The sequence below is a fragment of the Aquarana catesbeiana genome, linkage group LG05 (genome assembly GCF_042186555.1).
Source record: "Aquarana catesbeiana isolate 2022-GZ linkage group LG05, ASM4218655v1, whole genome shotgun sequence".
Classification (NCBI taxonomy): Eukaryota; Metazoa; Chordata; class Amphibia; order Anura; family Ranidae; genus Aquarana; species Aquarana catesbeiana.
Window position 1 is genome coordinate 561,299,412 of NC_133328.1, and position 21,870 is coordinate 561,321,281.

At 46.4% G+C, this 21,870-nt stretch overlaps 1 protein-coding gene across 1 annotated transcript in view; it reads right to left on the reverse strand.

Annotated features, from left to right (window-relative positions):
- Nucleotides 1–18,538: 18,538 nt before the first annotated feature.
- Nucleotides 18,539–21,870, reverse strand: part of LOC141145336 (cytochrome P450 2D20-like) — a 36,398-nt gene continuing 33,066 nt past the window's right edge. The window contains exons 8-9 of the mRNA XM_073631923.1: nucleotides 21,566–21,707; nucleotides 18,539–18,895 (exon numbers count right to left, since the gene is read on the reverse strand). Coding sequence (XP_073488024.1) covers nucleotides 18,717–18,895; nucleotides 21,566–21,707 — 321 coding nt within the window. The 3' untranslated portion in view covers nucleotides 18,539–18,716. The remainder of the gene's footprint in view (nucleotides 18,896–21,565; nucleotides 21,708–21,870) is intronic.

Sequence of the window (21,870 nt, forward strand, 5' to 3'; positions counted from 1 at the left end):
CTTTGACATGTGTAAAACTGTACATATCATGGCAGATGAATTATAACTTGTTTTTTTTTCTAGGACAAACTGGGCTTTCATTTGTTGATAAATGGTAATGGAGATCTGATTTTATTATCAAAGAAAAACTGGTACAAAATAGTAGAACATTTTTTTTTATTTATTTGCATATTTCTTGCTTTTACCATAACCTACCACCAAAGAACAACCCATAATAAATTCTCCTGCTTCTGGCGACTGTGGCGATTTCACATATGTATGCTATTTGTTGTTTGTACACGTAGTGGAGTCCATAAACAATAGTGCGCATTTTGCTTTTTATCCTACCTATAACACACCAAAAACTGACACAAACGCTAAATGACAGATAGTAAATATGACAGTTTTTTTTAATCCTACCTAAAATGCACTGACTCTGACCTTTGAGCCTAACCTTCACTCTAATGCCCTGTACACACGGTCGGACATTGATCGGAAATTCCGACAAGAAAATCCATGGATTTTTTCTGACAGATGTTGGCTCAAACTTGTCTTGCATACACACGGTCACACAAAGTTGTCGGAAAATCCGATCGTTCTGAACGCGGTGACGTAAAACACGTACGTCGGGACTATAAACGGGGCAGTAGCCAATAGCTTTCATCTCTTAATTTATTCTGAGCATGCGTGGCACTTTGTGCATCGGATTTGTGTACACACGATCGGAATTTCCGACAATGGATTTTGTTGTCTGAAAATTTTATAGCAAGCTCTCAAACTTTGTGTGTCAGAAATTCCGATGGAAAATGTGTGATGGAGCTTACACACGGTCGGAATTTCTGACAACAAGGTCCTATCACACATTTTCCATCGGAAAATCCTATCGTGTGTACAGGGCATTACACTGACCTAGATCAAACCCTGATATAGCCATTTTATCTTTATTTTATTTATTTTTTTATTATCATTTTTTTTTTTATTTTGTTTTGTTTACAACTTTCTCCTTTAGCAAGAGGAGCAAACAAAACAGGGGTGCAATGCCATCTTCATAGCATAATGGGCCCCTGGGCAAAGTAATAAACTGGATTCCTTACCAAGGAGATGGTGACCTGCAAAAAGTGGAAAGTGGGTGAGACATTAAACTATGTTACATATTAGCTGTGGCTTTTATTCTGATTTGAAACAACAAAAAACACAACCAGGGAATTATCCCAAATTAAATTCACCCCCTATACACACTGTCCCCACTCTCTCTACATACTGCCCCCTTGTTCACACTGACCCTCTTTGCCCCGCTTTTTAAATTTTTTTTTATACAATTTTGTATTTTATTTTTTTTTACAATTTTTTTTACTTTTTTTCACAATGCAGTTGAGAGAGGGGGGGGGTCTTTGATGAGATATGAGGGGTCTAAAGAGACCCCTGATGTTTTACTTTTGGGACAGAGAAAGGTACTGGGTACCTAGATTCCCCATTCCTTTTCCCTGCAGCCTCAGTCGCACTGCAGATGAATGAATAGGAAGTGCTCTGGGGCTTCCTGTTTATACACAAACTCAAGCATAGTAAACATAGTTTACTATGCTTCAGTTATGAATGAACACCATGAGTGATCAGTACTGATCACTCACTGTGCTCATTAAGGAAAGGCAGGGGCCAGTAAATAAATGTTTCCACAAGGGCCCATTCACACATAAATGTGCAATAAAATGCGTGAAAGTGCTCGAAAAATGGATTGCGTTGCCTTCCATTGGTGTAAATTTTGATATGCGTTAACACACATTTAAACACATTTTTCTGTTTTTTAAATTGCTATGGGTCCTTTTAAGGGACAAAATAATAAAAACACTCATGTGACTGATGTACCATGTACTGAAAAAGGATCCTGTTCTCTTTGTATTGCTTCCTTTGTGTGACATCCCTGGTGTTTCTGCCAGTCCCTCTGGTTTCTTAATAAAAACTGACCACACTAAGCAGGAGAACACACCGTGGTCAGTACAAAACAGATTACAGCGCACACATACAAAAATGACATTTATCCTGCAAGGCTAGTTAAAAACACCTGAACATATTCAAAAAATACGGGGGTTTGGTCACACTATATGGTCATATGGTGCTAAGCCCACTTACTGCAACAAAGTACCCCGAAGTAGTGGGTCCTACCCTAGTAATAGAATGAAAGATCCTGTGTCTCAACCATGGGAGATAAACTCCTCTATGTGGGAGAACTGAAGGGATTCCTCCTATGCACTGGTGGCCACTAATAAGGGGTAATGAAGAGGGGGAGGGGTGCTCCAGCCCAAGAGACCTGATCAGGGTCCGTACAATATACAAAAACTTACTTGGGGGGCACACCCTAAAATGCTTTACACTGTGGTAAGTTCTCTAGGTGTGCTGGGAACTCAGCCTACTCTCCTCTAATGATCAGACTTGTCTTGACACATCCCCCCTGCATAGCCATTCACTGGGAAGCTCAATGTGCTGTTATTTCTCCTCCCCCAGCTCTTATGCTGTTGAAGAACAGAAAGAATGTGATCACTTAAAAAAAAAAAAGGGAAAAAAGGTATTTATAATAGGTTGTTTTACAAGGTGAGGGTTTATAATCACTTTAAATCCAACAGAGCAGCCAAGTGGACTTCTCACCAAGTGTAAACAGTAAAACTCCTCTGTCATTGTGATCTCCACCCTAGTACACTGCTGCTTTCAATGAACCAGCTTTTAATAAGACATGTGAATGACACCTGACCGCCAACAATTACATATCCAGTAGGCATCATTCACACAGCCGATTTCTTGCATTCCCCATGCAGGGTTGTGTTTTGCCAGCACGGGGATGCACAAGTGCTGAGTGCATCCTCACGCCAGCTGTCCCATAGATATCTATTGGGACACTCGTCTGCATTGACACAGCCAGTGTCCCAACGTGCCATAGGTGCGGGTGCACGGCTCTGACCGCACTCTTTGGTGTGTACCAAGAAAGTGACTAAAAACACAAAATAGAAATGTTTGAATGAAACTATACAGAATAAAACAACACAAATAACAAACCTTTCAAAAGTGACAAATCAGTGTCAAGTAAAAATTCCCACAAAAGTGATATTTCTTTATGTAAATCTTCTAAAGCTTCAAATTACAATCCCCAGTGAGGCTACTATCAGCCATCAAATGGTAAACAATATGTATTGGATGAACGCATTTGCTTACCATTTTGTTTATAGTACAGTGGAACCTCGGATTATGAGCATATTCCGTCCCAGGAGTATGCTCATAATCCAATGTACTCGCATATCAAAGCGAGTTTTCCCATTGAAGTCAATGGAAACAAAAATAATTTGTTCCGCATTGACTTCAATGGGATGCAATACCGCATGCGGCCAGAGGCGGGGGCGCCCGAAAAGGCCCGAAGGACACTTCAGCTGAACTCGGCAAACCTCGGAAAGGCTCCGTTCATGAGCCTTTCCGAGGTTTGCCGAGGTCAGCCGAACTGTCCTCGGGCCTTTCCACGCATTTCCGAACGGCGCCGATCGGCGACTTTCAACCCTGCTCGGTTCTGGCGCCCCCCACCTCAGGCCAAAAGCGGTACTGCACACCACTTTTGGCCTGAATCCTGCTTGTTTTGCGAGACAACACCCGCAAATAGAATTAGGATTTTTAGAAATACAGTGCTCGGTTTACGAAACGCTCGTTAACCGCGTTACTCGCAAACCGAGGTTCCACTGTATTCATTTAAAATGGCTGCATCTTCACTATTATATGTGATTTGTTCTCTTCCAAAATTATGTGTATGTAAATATACTGTCAGGATCAGAGGGGAAGCAGGCATTCGTCAGACAGTTTTTTAAACTTACTTTATTTGTCAGTGAACACAAACAACAGGCTTGGTCTTCAACTTCAATTCAAACAAAATAGATACAGTGTTTTATCAGCGCGAACCACTCCTATAAATGATCTAACGTGCAGCCCTACAATGTAGATCATTTATAAGGAGTGGTTTTCAGTGCTCTGGCCTCCAGAATTGTTTAATAGTGTTTTGTAACAATTAGAGGGGAGGGCTTTGAGCTCTGTCTACAATTTTTAGTTTCTTTTTTTATCAGCACAGTTCACAGTCTTAACATGAAAGCACAAGTCTGCCTGGCTTTAGCACATATTTAAAGCCCAGAAGAAAGGCAGGCTCACCAACCAGGTAAGTTTCATCCAAGCAAGACTTTCAGTGAAATTTAGGCTGCTCACAGATCTCTCTGTAAACACTAACAACCCACTCCTCTCTGTTCAGCTGATTAATAAGCAGGGCTGTAAGGGAAGTACCCGTCCTCTACAATTAACCCCATCTTGAGCCTTCCCCAGGCTGACTTTCCACAATATATACAGTGCCTTGGAAAAGTATTCATACCCCTTGAAATTTTCCACATTTTGTCATGTTACAATCAAAAACTAAATGCATTTTATTGGGATTTTATGTGATAGACCAACAAAGTGGGAAGTAATTGTGAAGTGGAAGGAAAATGATTAATGGTTTTCAAGGTTTTTTACAAATAAATATCTGAAAAGTGTGGCGTGCATTTGTATTCAGCCCCCTTTACTCTGATACCCCTAACTAAAATCTAGTGGAACCAATTGCCTTCAGAAGTCACCTACTGTAATTATTAAATAGAGTCCATCTGTGTGTAATGTGATCTCAGTATAAATACAGCTGTTCTGTGAAGCCCTCAGAGGTTTGTTAGAGAACCTTAGTGAACAAACAGCATCATGAAGGCCAAAGAACACAACAGACAGGTCAGGGTTAAAGTTGTGGAGAAGTTTAAAGCAGGGTTATCCCAAGCTTTGAACATCTCATGGAGCACTGTTCAATCCATCATCCAAAAATGGAAAGAGTATGGCACAACTGCAAACCTACCAAGACATGGCCGTCCACCTAAACTGACAGGCTGGGCAAGGAGAGCATTAATCGGAGAAACAGCCAGGAAGAGGCCCATGGTAACTCTGGAGGAGCTGCAGAGATCCACAGCTCAGCTGGGAGAATCTGTCCAGAGGACAACTATTAGTCATGCACTCCACAAATCTGGCCTTTATGAAAGAGTGGCAAGAAGAAAGCCATTGTTGAAAGAAAGCCATAAGAAGTCCCTTTTGCAGTTTGCAAGAAGCCATGTGGGGGACACAGCAAACATGTGGAAGAAGGTGCTCTGGTCAGATGAGACCAAAATTGAATTTTTTTGTTTAAAAGCAAAACGCTATGTGGGGCAGAAAACTAACACTGCACATCACCCTGAACACACCGTCCCCACTGTGAAACATGGTGGTGGCAGCATCATGTTTTAGGGATGCTTTTATTCAGCAGGAACAGAGAAGCTGGTCAGAGTTGATGGGAAGATGGATGGAACCAAATATAGGGCAATCTTAGAAGAAAACCTGTTATGGGGCGTACACACGGTCGGACTTTTCAGCTACAAAAGTCCGACAGCCTGTCCGACAGACTTTCGACGGACTTTCGACGGACTTGCGGCGGACTTTCTAATGAACAGACTTGCCTACACACGATCACACAAAAGTCCGTCGAATTCTTACGTGATGACGTACACCGGACTAAAATAAGGAAGTTGATAGCCAGTAGCCAATAGCTGCCCTAGCGTGGGTTTTTGTCCGTCAGACTAGCATACAGACGAGCGGATTTTTCGACCGGACTCGAGTCCGTCGGAAAGATTTGAAGCATGTTTCAAATCTAAAGTCCGTCGGATTTGAGGCTGAAAAAGTCCGTTGAAAGTCCGGAGAAGCCCACACACGATCGGATTACCAGCCAGCTTTAGTCCGTCAGCGTCCGTTGGACTTTTGTAGACGAAAAGTCCGACCGTGTGTACGCGGCATTAGAGTCTGCAAAAGACTTAAGGCTGGGGCAGAGGTTCACCTTCTAGCAGTACAGCGACCCTAAACATACATCCAGAGCTACAATGGAATGATTTAGATCAAAGCATATTCATGTGTTAGAATGACCATGTCCAGACCTAAATCCAATTGAGAATTTGTGGCAAAATTGAAAATTGCTGTTCACAGACGCTCTCCATCCATCTGACAGAGCTTGAACTATTTTGCAAAGAAGAAAGTGCAAAAATGTCACTCTCAAGATGTGCAAACCTGGGAGAGACATCCCCAAAAAGACTTGCAACTGTAATTGCAGCGAAAGGTGGATCTACAAAGTATTGACTCAGGGGGGATGAATACAAACACACGTCACACTTTTTAGATATTTATTTGTAAAAAAATTTAAAAACCATTTATCATTTTCCTTCCTCTTTACAATTGTGTGCCACTTTGTGTTGGTCTATCACATAAGATCCCAATAAAATACAGTTACGTTTTTGGTTGTAACATGACAAAATGTGGAAAATTTCAAGGGGTGTGAATACTTTTTCAAGGCACTGTAATTACAAACTGTACACAGAAACAAGATTTTTTTTAAACATTAACCCTAAACATTTAAACTTATTTACATCATAGAAAATCTTTTCTGAGAGAAACATTGAGACCACCGCTACTGATCTACAAAACTAGACTTTGCTTTAAAACCCAACTCTGGGCAAAAAAAAAAATCCCTTGCAGTGGGGCTCTGCCTGCACTGTAAAGCCTGGTACACACTACCAGTTTTTTTCAGCAGGCTGAAAGAAAAAAAGACAAAGAGCTCGGGAGGAAATCATGTACTAACAATCCGATGTTAGTACAGCAATCTCCCCAATGAGCTATTATGTTCTGACAGGGGGACGACCCCCGCCAATACTAACCAGTTCAGACGTTAGCTGTGAATGCTGTTTGGATGCCGATCAGCAGACCTTTTTCGTTCATTATTATTATACAGGATTTATATAGCGCCAACAGTTTGCGCAGCGCTTTACAACATGAGGGCAGACAGTACACTTACAATACAAATCAATACAGGAGGGATCAGAGGGCCACTGTCAGGTCCCACAGTTACCAGACTGGTGAGTCCGCTTGGGCAGAGGGTAGGCTCCCTTACGTATCCGAATCGGGGCCCCTGATAGAGCAGACAGGAAGCCCGCGAGTACGGAGTGGTATGAGGGCCTGGTATGTGGATCCTGGAGAAAGGTGGACTTTCAAGCAGCAGGTAGGACTCAGGAACACTGGAACTGATGCTGAGCAGGAGCTTACTAGGCTGGTCACACACAGGCAGAGGTCGGCAACGGGCTGGCAGCAGAAGTACAAAAGGAGCAGGCAAAAGCGGGGTCAAACAAGCCGGGGTCAGGTTCAGGCAGCAGTCAAGGAGGTCCAAAAGGCAAGCCGGGTCGTAACAGATCAGAACTTCAGAGATACGGAGACACAGAGAGGATCACGGAACTTTGGCACAGAACTGTTGATCAGGCAGCACCGATCAGTGATAGAGGCAGACCTAAATAGGCTGATTGGCGCCAAACACCGCGCTCGTGCGTGCGCTGATACGCCCGGATGCCCGCGCACCTGCACGCGCCCAAGCGCCCCCAATCACTGGCGCGCATGCCAGCACCACCAGGCACGCCTGCAGTAACTCCCATAGGTGGACGCGCGCTAGCGCGAACGAGTGCGCGCCCGGACGCCACCCCGCACACCATGGCCGGCCAGACTAGACACACCAGCGCTCCCAGGAATACGCGCCCCAGCACGCACAGGAACGCGCGCCCCGGCGCCCAACCAGGTAACCTCTCTAACAGTGCCCCCCTTCTCAAGGGCAGACTCCGGCTGCCCAGCTGGGCCATCTTCGAGGCATGAGAAGCTTTGAATGACTGTAGAAGCTCCCTGGCATGCAAATTGCTTTCTGGTTCCCAAGAGTTGTCTTCGGGCCCATAGCCCTTCCACTTTACGAGGTATTGGACTTGGTTGCGTCTTCTGCAATCTAAAATTGCCTCCACCTCAAACTCTTCTTCGCCGTTAACTAGGATAGGCTTGGGTAGACCGATACTGCGGCCAACAAAGGAATTGGGAGTGACCGGCTTCAAAAGGGACACATGGAAGCCTGGATGTATCTTCAGGGAATTAGGTAGGTCAAATTCATAGGCCACGTTGTTAATCTTCCTTTTAATCAAGAAGGGACCCAAGTATTTAGGGCCTAGTTTTCTGGACAGACAGGCCAACTTTAGGTTAGTGGTGGATAACCAGACTGGGCTGCCAGGTTCCAGGACAAGCTCTCCACGCCTCTTCCTGTCGAACATCCTCTTGTAATCTTCCTGAGCTTTGGCCATGGTATTCTGCAGTAATTTATTGTTTGTTGAAAAAAAGTCCAAGGTTTCGGACACTGCAGGGACGGAGCACTCGGGTATTGACCCAGGCAAGAAGGATGGATGGAAGCCATAATTAGCATAGAATGGTGATTGGTTGGTAGCTGAGTGCAGTGAGTTATTGTAGGAGAACTCTGCGATGGGAAGCAGGGAGGCCCAGTCGTCCTGGGAGAATGCAGAGAAACAGCGGAGATATTGCTCCAAGGTCTGATTCGTCCTTTCAGTTTGTCCATTTGACTGAGGGTAATAGGCCGAAGAGAATGCCAATTCAATCTCCAAGGAGCTGCAAAGGGCTTTCCAGAATCTGGAGGTGAATTGGACACCTTGATCAGAAACTATATTGGTTGGCACTCCATGTAGTCTGATAATTTCTTTGATAAAGATGGTAGCAGTTTCCATAGCCGAGGGGGTGCCCTTCATGGGGAGGAAGTGGCCCATTTTAGACAGCCTATCTACCACAACGAAGATGGAAGAGAAACCTTCTGATGGGGGGAGTTCAACGATGAAGTCCATTGAAATCATGGACCACGGCCTCTCTGGGACCAGTAAAGGTTTTAGCAGACCCCGTGCCCGTGGCCATCTGTGCCTTAGGGGTCCAGCAAAACCGGGTTCCTTGTCTGATGAGTTCAGTAATGGGAGTTATTATGGAAGAAAATCCTTTAATGAACTTCCTATAAAAATTGGCGAAGCCAATAAAGCGCTGTACTCCTTTTTTGTCTACAGGTGCAGGCCAATCCAGGATAGCGGATACCTTTTGCGGATCCATCTTGATACCCTCTGGAGAGATGACCAGGCCTAGGAACTGAATAGATTGGAGTTCAAACTCACATTTTTCGAGTTTGGCATAAAGCCCATGTTGTCTGAGCCGGGTAAGTACGTTTCGTACGTGTCTGCGGTGGTCAATCAGGCAAGCAGAGAAAACCAGGATATCGTCCAGATAGACGATGACGTACTGGTCCAGAAAGTCACGGAAATCATCGTTGACAAAGTTCTTGAAGGTGGCTGGCACGTTACACAGGCCAAAGGGCATGACAAGCTACTCGTAGTGCCCAAATCGAGTACGAAAGGCCGTCTTCCGCTCGTCCCCCTATCTTATGCGGATCAAATTGTAGGCTCCGCGGAGATCCAGCTTGGTGAAGATGGTAGCGCATCCTAATCTTTGAAATAGTTCAGGCACTAAAGGTAACGGATATCTGTTTTTTATAGTAATTTTATTTAATTCCCGGTAATCGATGCTGGGACGTAAAGAGTGATCCTTTTTTTCAACGAAGAAGATGCCCGCACCTGCAGGAGATGTGGAGGGACGAATTAATCCTTTCTTTAGATTTTCGTCGATATAAGTTTTCAAGGTGCCAAGCTCCTGCTCAGTTAGGGGAAAAATCCTTCCGAAGGGAACTTCAGTTCCGGGTAAGAGCTCTATTGGGCAGTCGTAGGGCCTGTGTACCGAGAGAGTCTCTGCCCCCTTCTTACTGAACACATCCAGGAAATCCCGGTAGGGTTCGGGAAAAGTTTGGTAAAGCTTGGCATCAGAGTCTAAGCAGAGGCACTGAGATGGTGTCGTGGATGTTCCCAATAAGCAGTGTTGTTTGCAATAATTGGACAGAAACTGGATCTTGCCTGTGGACCAGTCGATGCTGGGATTGTGAGCTTGTAGCCAAGGCATTCCCAGGATGATTGGAAAGAGAGGAGAGGAGATGACATCCAGGCGTAAGAGTTCCTGATGTTCCGGGCCAGTAGTGACCAGTAAAGGAACGGTCTCCTGGGTAACTGGTCTGGAGCTGAGGGTGGAGCCATCTGCTAAGAATACTGCCAGTCCCTGGGCCTTGGGTTGGATAGGAATATTATGGTTCTCAACGAAGGTTCGGTCAATGAAACCGCTGCATGCTCCCAAATCAATAATGACCGGTACCGGGATGTTCCCTCCAGGTAGCTGTAACATAACAGAAAGTTTTAAATGATTACCGGATCTGGGTGAGACAGGTGCACACAAAGAAGAAGACGGCAGGCACTTATGTCTCTTGTTGGGGCAGGCCCTCACAAAATGTCCTGGTTCTCCGCAATATAGGCACAGATTGAGCGCACGTCTGCGCGTATTTTCTTCTGAGGTCAGAGAGGGACGGAGCAGCCCTAGCTGCATGGGTTCTGGAGCTTCCTGGGCCGGAACAGCTGAGACGGGAGAAGCTTGGTTCGGGGCACTAGGAACCCTGGGCAACATCCAAGTGAGACGTGGGTGGCCAACGGACCTCTCAGAACGTCTCTCTCTAAGACGGCGGTTAATCTGGATTGATAGGTTTATGAGCTCATCCAGCGTCTGAGGTATCCCCACACGTACCAATTCATCTTTAAGGGGATCGGATAACCCCAACCGATATTGGTGACGCAAGGCAGCATCATTCCACTCCGTATCAGAGCTCCAACGTCTGAACTCTACAGCGTAGTCTTCGGCCGCTCTGCGACCTTGCTGTAGAGAGTGCAAGGCGGCTTCTGCAGTAGCCGTTAGTTGAGGGTCCTCATATAGCTGAGCCATCGCTGAGAAGAGGTCATCCAAGGAGTCCAGAGATCTGGATTTTTGCTCCAGAAGACGGTGGGCCCAGGTCTGAGGCTCGCCGGTCAGAAGTGATATGACGAACCCCACCTTAGTGGCTTCCAGAGAAAATGTACAGGGTTGTAAGGCAAAATAAAGTTCACATGCGTTGCAGAATGCCCGGAACTTGCAACGTTCTCCAGAGAACTTTTCGGGTGTAGGCACCTTGGGCTCCGGGGGGAGTATTACTACAGAGGGTGCTGTGGCAGGGCCGGTAGGTGCTGCTCCTTGAAGAGATGCTGAGAGGGCCTGGACCTGTCCTTCCAGTCTCGTATAGCCTTCTTGTAGGCTTTTAACCGCCTGGGTGAGGCCCGCTAGGTGCCTACAAAGTTCATCCATGGGGGAGGCTCCCTGCCCGGACTCAGTCATGGCTGCCTGATACTGTCAGGTCCCACACTTACCAGACTGGTGAGTCCGCTTGGGCAGAGTGTAGGCTCCCTTACGTATCCGACTCGGGGCCCCTGATAGAGCAGACAAGAAGCCCGCGAGTACGGAGTGGTATGAGGACCTGGTATGTGGATCCTGGAGAAAGGTGGACTTTCAAGCAGCAGGTAGGACTCAGGAACACTGGAACTGATGCTGAGCAAGAGCTTACTAGGCTGGTCACACACAGGCAGAGGTCGGCAACAGGCTGGCAGCAGAAGTACAAAAGGAGCAGGCAAAAGCGGGGTCAAACAAGCCGGGGTCAGGTTCAGGCAGCAGTCAAGGAGGTCCAAAAGGCAAGCCGGATCGTAACAGATCAGAACTTCAGAGATATGGAGACACAGAGAGGACCACGGAACTTTGGCACAGAGCTGTTGATCAGGCAGTACCGATCAGTGATAGAGGCAGACCTAAATAGGCTGATTGCACCAAACGCCACGCTCATGCGTGCGCCGATACGCCCAGATGCCCGCACGCGCCCAAGCGCGCCCCCAAAAACCGGCACGCACGCCAGCACCACCAGGCACGCCTGCAGTAATGCCCATAGGCGGATGTGCGCTAGCGCGAACACGTGTACGCGCACGCCCGGACGCCACCCCGCACACCATGGCCAGCCGGACTAGACACACCAGTGCTCCCAGGAATACGCGCCCCAGCACGCACAGGAACGCGCGCACCGGCGCCCAACCAGGTAACCTCTCTGACAGCCCTGCTCGTTACAGCTTACAATCTAGAAAGGAGGGTCAAGTGGAAACAAAAGGTAATAACTGTGTGGGGTGAGCTGATGGAGAAAATGAAAATACAGTTGTTAGGTGGGGGTAGGATAGGCTTCTCTGAAGAGAAGGGTTTTCAGGGATCATCTAAAAGCTAATAAAGTAGTAGATAAGTGAGCAGATTGGGGTTGGGCATTCCATAGGATTGGAGAGGCTTTGGAAAAGTCCTGGAGGCGAGCATGGGAGGAGGTGACGAGGGAGCTAGAGAGCAGGAGGTCTTGAGAGGAACGAAGAGCACAAGTAGGTTGGTATTTAGAGACTAGGCTAGTAATGTAGCTGGGGACTAAATTGTGGATGGCTTTGTGCGTAGTTGTTAGTATTTTGAATTTAATTCTTTGGCCAAGCAGAAGCCAGTGGGGGGATTGACAGAGAGGAGTAGCAGACACAGAGCGATTGGTAAGGTGGATGAGTCTGGCAGCAGCATTCATGATGGATTGAAGAGGTGATAGACTATGTAGAGGTAAGCCAATGAGAAGGGAGTTGCAGTAGTCGAGGCGAGAGATGACCAGAAAGTGAATTAAGAGCTTTGTTGTGTCATTTGTTAGAAAAGGGCGTATTTTGGAGATGTTGCGGAGGTTGAGGCGGCAGGATTTGGACAGTGATTGGACGTGTTGCTTAAAGGGGAGTTCAGAGTCCAGGACTATGCCTAGAACCTTGGCATGTGGGGATGGATTTATAGTTGTGCCATCAATTATGACAGAGAGATCAGGGGAAGGGGCATATGGGGGAGGAAAAATTATAAGTTCGGTTTTGGATAGACTGAGTTTGAGGAAGTGGTGTGACATCCAGACTGATATAACTGATAGTAAATTATTGATACGTGAGGAGACAGAGGGACTGAGCTGAGGGGTAGAGAAATAGATTTGGCGTAGAGGTGGTATTGGAAGCCATGAGAGGCTATCAGCTGACCCAGGGAGGAGGTGTAGATTGAAAATAGGAGAGGTCCAAAAACAGAACCTTGGGGGACCCCAACTGAGAAAGGAAGAGGAGAGGAGGAAGTAGAGTTGTAATAAACGCTAAAGGTGCGGTTCGATAAGTAGGAAGAGAACCAGCGAAGAGTACAGTCACGGAGACCAAAGGTGTGGAGTTTTTTGAGGAGGAGGGGGTGGTCAACCATATCAAAGGCAGCAGAGAGATCCAGGAGTAGGAGTACAGAATAGTGTCGATTGGTTTTGGCTGTTAATAGATCGTTTGTTAGTTTTAGGAGAGCAGTTTCTGTGGTGTGTTGAGGACGAAATCCAGACTGAAGGGGATCATGAAGCCTAAGTTCGAGGAGTTTGGATAAGAAGAAGAGCAAGGAGATGGGGCATAGGTTGTTAAGATTGGATGGGTCCAGTGAGGGCTTTTTAAGTATGGGTCTTACAAGTGCATGTTTTAGAGAGTTGGGGAAGATGCCAGAAGAGAGGGAGAGATTGAAGATGTGGGTTAGAGAGTGTAACATAGAGCCAGAGGGTGAGCGTAGCATTTGTGAGGGAACAGGATCCAGAGGGCAGGTGGTAAGGTGGACATTACCAAGTAGTTTAGCAACCTCCTCTATAGTGGTGGGGTTGAAAGAGGGAAGTAATGATTGTGCCTGTGGGCATGAAGTGTAAAGTGTGGAGGGTATCAGAACAGTAGAGATCTCCTCGCGAATTGTATCAATCTTCAGTTTGAAGTGATTGGCGATCTCCTGGGCCGTGAGTGAGTTGGCGGGTGGAGGCGGTGGACGACGAAGTAAAGAGTTGAAGGTAGAGAAGAGTTGACGGGGACGGGATGATAAGTTGCTAATGAGAGTGATAAAATAGGTCTACTTGGCAGACAGGAGGCTGGAATTGTATTTTTGGAGGGCAGATTTATATTGGTTGAAATCTCTCTGAGACTTATGCCCCATACACACGGTCGGACTTTCCGATGGAATATGTGCGATCGGAGCTTGTTGTCGGAAATTCCGACCGTGTGTGGGCTCTATTTGACTTTTTCCATCGGAATTTCTAACACACAAAGTTTGAGAGTATGCTATAAAATTTTCCAACAACAAAATCCGATCCTTTAAATTCTGATCGTGTGTAGACAAATCCGACGGACAAAGTGCCACGCATAAATTAAGAGACGAAAGCTACTGGCTATTGCCCCGTTTATGAAGGGGTCGGGGCCTGATTTTGTGTGTAGTGAGGGGGGCCAGTGAGGCTAGAAGCGTTGGAGACAGAAGTGGCTAGGTTGGTGCAGGATAGGGGTGAGATTTTGTCCTAGAGGTTGTCGATAGCAGAGTAGAGAAGAGAAGGGATGAGATGACGTAGGTTTCTGCGGGTTACTTTTAGGTGGTTGGAGGGCAAGGAGGTGGAGGAGAGGGAGAGAGTGAAACTAATAAGGTGGTGATCAGAGAGAGGGAATGGATAGTTAGAGAGGTTGCATGGAGTGCAAAGGTGAGAGAAAACTAGGTCAAGGGTATTGCCTTTGGAGTGAGTAGGAGCATGTATTCACTGCTTCAGTTCAAAGGAGGAGGTTAGGCTGAGAAGTTTGGAAGTGGCAGGAGTGTTAGTATTACTAGGGATGTATAAGTTCCCGAGAATGATTGTGGGGATTTCAGAAGAAAGAAAGTAGGGTAGCCAGGCAGATAAGTCATCAAGAAAGGTTGATACTGGTCCAGGGGGCCTGTAGATCACAGCTATCCTTAGAGAAATTTTAGTGAAAAGACAAATGCAGTGTGCTTCGAAAGAGGAGAGTGACAGAGAGGGAGGTGGCTGAAGTACCTGAAAGGTGCTATGTGGGGCTAGAAGGATTCCGACACCTCCTCCCTTCCGTCCACTGGATCTGGGGGAGTGAGTCCAGAGAAGACCACCATGGGATAGGGCAGCAGAAGACGCAGTGTCGGATTCGTGGAGCCAGGTTTTGGTAATGGCGAGTAGGTTAAATGAGTTGGCGATAAAGAGGTCATGTAGAGAGGTGAGTTTGTTGCAGACAGAGCAGGAGTTCCAAAGGGCACAAGAGAAAGGGAGTCTGGTCTTGGGAAGAATAGAAATGGGAACTAAATTGTGTTGATTGCGGTTGCTGCCAGGGGGTGCAGGATGATGGGTGCATGGGGTAGAGTTAAATGATGAAGGCCCAGGGTTTGGGGATATATCTCCAGAGGTTAGGAGAAGCAGGAGGGTGAGGGAGGTAATATGGGAGTGGGATTTATATGAAGGGACATGCCCCAGGGTCTTGGGGATTTTTAGTGTGTGCATTTAGAATTAGCAGGAGTTGGTGGGTGCAGTAATAAGGAGAGGACAGAAGTGAGGGTGATATATATATATATGCTGTGGGGGAGTGGGGGGAGAGGGGTGCAGGAGAGATGGTTTTAGGATAGAGGACAGAGCTGTCAAAAGGAGTGGTAGAGAGTGCATATTACAAGGAGAAAGAGCTGAAGGGGTAAACTAGGTCACCTGATGTCTGTGTGGTGTTTTTCTAAGAATTTTCTTGTGTCCCTTTGCTTTGTGCATTTGCTGAAGTGCAGAGTCAGAAGTGCTCCCACTTATAGAAATAGCCCCACTTTGAGGAAGAGCCCCAGGGGCGAATGTTTGCCCCCTGCACATGCCCCTTCGACAGAAGCCAGACCGGCTGTTGTACACATGGGCCAAAAGTCGGCTGGTTTCTGTTGAACCAGTAGCGTAGCGTGGGGGGTGCAGGGGGTGCCGTGGCCCCGGGCGAGACATTTAGGGGGGCGCCAGTATGTGTCACTACCGGCTGCCTCCTCCTAATTTTAAATTCCTGTGTCCCTGGGCTCCGGCCGCCATGTTCAGTGTCCGGCACCCTGTGATTGGGCATATGGGGGTCATGTGAGGCGTAGAGCTGGCCTATCCTCGATCGCACCTGAAGTCCCACCTTCGCACATGACATAGTGTAGTATGGTGGGTCAGTCAGTGTAGTATGGTGGGTCAGTTAGTGTAGTATTTCGGGTCAGTTAGTGTAGTATGGCGGGTCAGTTAGTGTAGTATGGCGGTTCAGTTAGTATGGCGGGTCAGTTAGTATGACGGGTCAGTTAGTGTAGTATGGCGGGTCAGTTAGTGTAGTATGGTGGGTCAGTCAGTGTAGTATGGTGTGTCAGTTAGTGTAGTATGGTGGTCAGTTAGTGTAGTATGGTGGGTCAGTTAGCGTAGTATGGTGGTCAGTTAGTGTAGTATTGTGGGTCAGTTAGTGTAGTATGGTGGGTAGTTAGTGTAGTATGGTGGGTCAGTTAGTGTAGTATGGTGGGTCAGTTAGTGTAGTATGGCGGGTCAGTTAGTGTAGTATGACGGGTCAGTTAGTGTAGTATGGCAGGTTGTTAGTGTAGTATGGCGGGTCGTTAGTGTAGTATGGTGGGTCAGTTAGTGTAGCATGGTGGGTCAGTTAGTGTAGCATGGTGGGTCAGTTAGTGTAGCATGGTGGGTCAGTTAGTGTAGTATGGTGGGTCAGTTAGTGTAGTATGGCGGGTCAGTTAGTATGACGGGTCAGTTAGTATGACGGGTCAGTTAGTGTAGTATGGCGGGTCAGTTAGTGTAGTATGGCGGGTCAGTTAGTGTAGTATAGTGGTCAGTAAAGGAATCAGGTTGGTCAGTTTTGAAATCAAGTAGGTTAGTGTAGTGGTCAGTATAGGAATCGGGTAGGTCAGTACTATTGTATTTGAAGGGACTCAGGGGGTGCTAAAAGTCCACAGGTTAGGGGGGCGCAAATTATTTGCCTTGCCCGGGGTGCTGGCAACCCATGCTACGCCACTGTGTTGAACCACCCAATATTTGGCCCGTGTGTACAAGGCTTAAAGGTTAATTGCTAATCTTTGTCGGCTCCTCTCTAGCACTAGACTAGTCCCCGCCACTAGACCAGCCAACCACAGCATTTGCACCCTCATGCTCCACTGGTCTGGTCATCAAGACCAGTCTATAGTGGGAGAGAAGTCCAGACTGTGTGTGCTATAAGTCCACATCCTAGCAAATCATGTACAACTATGAACAGAATATGTAGTCATGGACTTTGTGTGGACAAATAGAAGAGAAACTGAGTACCATAAAAACAGCTTTATTATGTACCATTAAAAATCTATTGCACAACATTAAAAATTATCCTCCACATAGGCGTTCATGACATGCAAAGATTCCGATTACAGTTCATGTACATGTGGACTCAACAAAGTTTCAGGCTGGATGCATGTAAACTGAGTTTGTTTCTAAGATACTTATCAAGAGCCCCCTCCTTGGAATATATGTGCCTTGACTACGTTGACTACCTTGCTGACTTTATGGTGACTTACTCACACTGGGTCTGGATGGTTCCCCATTGGGAATTTGATCCTTTTATTTTAAGATTATGTGTACAAGACCATTGGCTGTTTACTGAATGTACTTTAATTTTCAATCCGAGAGGTAGTGGCTTCACCTTGGCTTACTCATTTGCACCTTTATGAGCAACATACACATGCTATGAATTCCAGTCTACTCTACTGGCTGATATTACTCTATTAAAAAGTGGGTCCCAGTGCATTGATTCTGTCACATGTGCTCCTGAAGAAGGAGTCCACATGTGAACTGTGATTGGAATCTTTGCATGTTGTGAACCCCTATGTGGAGAGTAACTTTTTATGTTGTACAGTAGATTTTTAATGGCACATACCAAAGTTGTTTTTATGTTACTAATTTTCTCTGCTATTTGACCACACAAAGTCCATGACTACATATTCTATTCATAGTTGTATATCATCAAGACCAGAGCAGGGTCCATGGCTCTTCTTTGGACGTGAGGACGCTGAGGGACAGTCTTTTATTAAACCCCAGCAGCGTGGGCGCAGCCTCATTGCAGTGGACAATTTCTCATTTGGCCAAAGCTGGGCTTTAATCTGATCACATCTATCTATCTATCTATCTATCTATCTATCTATCTATCTATCTATCTATCTATCTATCTATCTATCTATCTATCTATCTATCTATCTATCTATCTATACATATACCTACATACATACATACATACATACATACACACACACGAGGGGTCTTCAAAAAGTTTCTGCACTTTTATATTTTCGATGGAAAAGGTGAGGGCGGGAGGAGTAGAAATTGGTCATGTTTGAGAGTGTCATGGTACTAGTCTGTCTGGCAAGCTGGCTGACCTTGCAGTTTAGTAAGAGTTGTCACACTGTGATGAAGATGGCTGCAAAACGTAAAAAAAATGTGGAAACTTTGTGAAGAACCCTCATATATATACTCCCAAAAGGTAGTCACGGCACTCTATGTTTGAGACAAATGCACAGATGCTCACCCATAAAGAGATCCATGCAAATCCAAAAGTAGTATAGACGCACCCATGGGTCTTGCAGAGGATGTAGGTCAAAACAGCAGCTTGTTTTTATGGTCAACGTTTCAATGAAGCTCAGTCGATCTTTCTCAAGACTGTTTTCATCTACCTCCTCTGTAAGACCCATGGGTTCCTCTATACCACATTTGGATTTGTGTGTGTGTGTGTATACTGTGTATATATACACTTTAAAAGTAAAAATATTTTAATGACGGGCAGAGAGAGGTAATACATACACAATAGGCTGAGTGTGAAAGTGTGGACTTTAATTATAAAAGTAACAACTGTCTCAACGTGTAGTAATCAATCATTGTTCACTTGTACAGCAGAGCAGAAGAGGTTGAATTGGACGTTTGACCATAGGGTACAGCAGCCTGTCTGAGACCATTCTTTTCTCCAGTACTAAAAATCATCCTTCCTGTATTAGCGTACTTGGAGGCAGATTTGGAAGGGGTGTGGGCTAAAGTTAAACATAAATAAGGGATCGTGCCGAGGAGGTGGCTGTTTATCCGGGATGTAAAATTCAAAACGCTGCAGTAGAGATGTAAAGAAAATAAAAAGGTCCATTCTTGCCAGTTGCTCCCCCACACATATGCGACGCCCTAAAAAATAACAAGAGTAAAACTTCAGAGCTGAAACCGGAGTTCTGAAATCATGAAGAATAAAATACATACGTCAGGCTAGAACATTTTGTATTTAAAATGACTCACACAACACAGCATCACGTGATGAGAGGGGAGAGCCTACAAAATATAGTTGCACTCAATTTTTTTTAAACTCAGAATAAAGTATATACAGTTTATAGCCAAAATGTTTTTTTTTGGTTTAGTTTCGTATACAGTTGGAAAGTTATAATACACCTTTTCATTTTTTTTTGTGTCAATTTCTCTCCTAAAGAAACAATAGGAAGTGAGAGGAAATCTCCATGAAATGAGGGTAATTGTTACCAGAAGAAATATCTCATTGTAAGATATACCTCCACTTCTTGTTCTGGTGACAATTGCACAATTTTGAAATTCCCCTCACTTTCAATCCCAGTAATGGTCACCAGGAGAAATAGAGAAGGGGAATCTACCCAGCAAGGACCCCGACAGAAATTAAAAGGTGACAGAAGTTTTAACCCTTTACTGCTTTTCTAAAACTAAAAAAAATTCTGGGCTGTACTGTATATCATTCCTTTCTCCTCAACAATAAAATGCATAAGTCACACTTCTGTATTGGCACATAGGAACTCCAGAGCTAGTCTAAACAATTCCTCTCCTTTCTCCCCGTTTGATTTCCAGCTGCTCTCATACCCCCAACTACTTCAACTCCAATACCTAGTCTCAGTGCCAGAACAAGGTCATCTAAAGCCCAGGGCAAATCATGCCAAATCCCCCCCCCCCCCCCCAAGATGTATGAGCATTATGCGTCAGCAAAAATCCACTCCCCACCACAAACAAAAAAAAGTATTGAGCACTAATCTATATGCTTACCCCCTAAGCATAAGTTGCTTCTCCTCCCAATACAAATCCTCCTGCTGAAATACCCTTCCCAGCACGAATCCTTGCCCCAAACCCCCAGCTCAAAACCTCTCATTCCCCAGATGCCCCCAGCACAAATCCAACAACCCTGAAACAAATTCCCCCCTCCTAGTACAAATCCTCTATCCCTCAATTTTCCCCTCTGAGCACAAATCATGCCCCCCCCCACATTCTCCCCAATCCCCCATCCTAGCACACCCCCCCCCTAAATTTTCCCTCCTAGCACAAATGCCCATAATCATCCCTGCTAGCACAAATCCCCTGCCCCCCATCCCCCCATACCATATTACCTTATCTAACACAACCCCCCCCCCAAAAAAAAATCCCCCCTCCTAGCACACCTCTCTAAATTTCCTCTCCGAGAAGAATTCTTTTGCCGCCCCCCAAATTCCCCTTTCCAACACCTTGTGGTGCCCCCCTTACCTCACATGATACCACAGTGCCCAGGACAGCCACCCCTCCTGCTCTCCCCTTGTCCCAGCCCTGCCTAGACTCACCACTTCCACTATCCAGCTGCTCGGCCACATGTTCCCTTACTCACCAGTACTGTTCCACAATTATCCTGACCCCTTTACTTTCCAGTCTCCCAGCCACATGTTTCATTCCTCAACAGCACTGTTCCACAAGTAGCCAAAAACCTTCACTTTCCAGCTCCCTAGCTACATGTTCCTTTCCTCACCAGCACTGTCCCACAAATACCCCAGCACCTCCATATTCCCGGTTCCCAGTTCCCTTCCTTCCCAGCACTGTCCCACAAGTGTCCTGACACCGCAACAATCTCCCCAGTGGTGGAACTATATGGGTCGCTGCAGTCGCACCTGTGACTGGGCCCTGCCGTTCTGCAGCTGTGGGGGGCCCCAAGACCCGGCAACTCTCCCTGCACCCCTGACTGTCCGTTTAACATGCAGGAGGGGGAGGCGGTGATCGGCAGCTCTATGGAGCCCGCGAGTCACAGGATCTTCCTGGGGCTTATAGTTCTCTCTCCAAATGTATTCAGTGAGTCGCTCTGCTTCTACACTCTTGATGATACATGCCCCGGTCAGAGGCCCCTCCCCTCTCCACTGTATACATTCGGAGAGAGAACTACAAGCCTCAGGGAGATCACACTGCCGATTGCTGCCTCCCACTTGGGGGGGAGGTACAGAGATGTGCTGGGGGTCCAAGGTGCACAGCAGAGACCAGCCAGGTACAGGGGAACCTCTGGAAGGGGGGTGACTGTCTGGGGACCCTGATGTAAGGTGGGCCCTCTGGGGACCCTGATTTAAGGGGGGGCTCTCTGGGGACCCTGATGTAAGGGGGGGGCTCTCTGGGGACCCTGATGTAAGGGGGGGCTCTCTGGGGACCCTGATGTAAGGGGGGGGCTCTCTGGGGACCCTGATGTAAGGGGGGCTCTCTGGGGACCCTGATGTAAGGGGGGGCTCTCTGGGGACCCTGATGTAAGGGGGGGGCTCTCTGGGGACCCTGATGTAAGGGGGGCTCTCTGGGGACCCTGATGTAAGGGGGGGCTCTCTGGGGACCCTGATGTAAGGAGGGGCCCTCTGGGGAGCAGAGAAAGATCAGGTTCCCTCCCCTACCACACAGCTATGTGCTGTGTGGCATAGCTGTGTAGATTTCAGGACCAGATGGCCAGAAATACAAATCTTTTCGTAGGTAAAACATTGCAATGATATTTATTTTATATCTGCATTTAGCTGTTTGTCCGGAGTTCAGCTTTACAACTACAACTATCAATGACTGAGCTTACTTTACCTGCAGAAAATGGAATAAAGGCCTCTTGTTTTACAAACTTTCCGTCTGAATCCAGGAAGTGTTCTGGGTAGAACTGATGCGGCTTCTTCCAAATGGTCCCATCTTTTAAAACAGATGTTAGGTTGGGTATGATAGTGGTGCCCTAAAGTACAGAGCAAAGAAACCCATAATTATAAATATATATTTTATGTGCATTGTTTTTTGAGTATACACTACACACCCATACCTGGGCCTGTGATCTCATGTTTTTCAGCTGGTAACTTTAGCTCCATAAAGATTGTTTTATTAGAGTGGCATAACTAGGC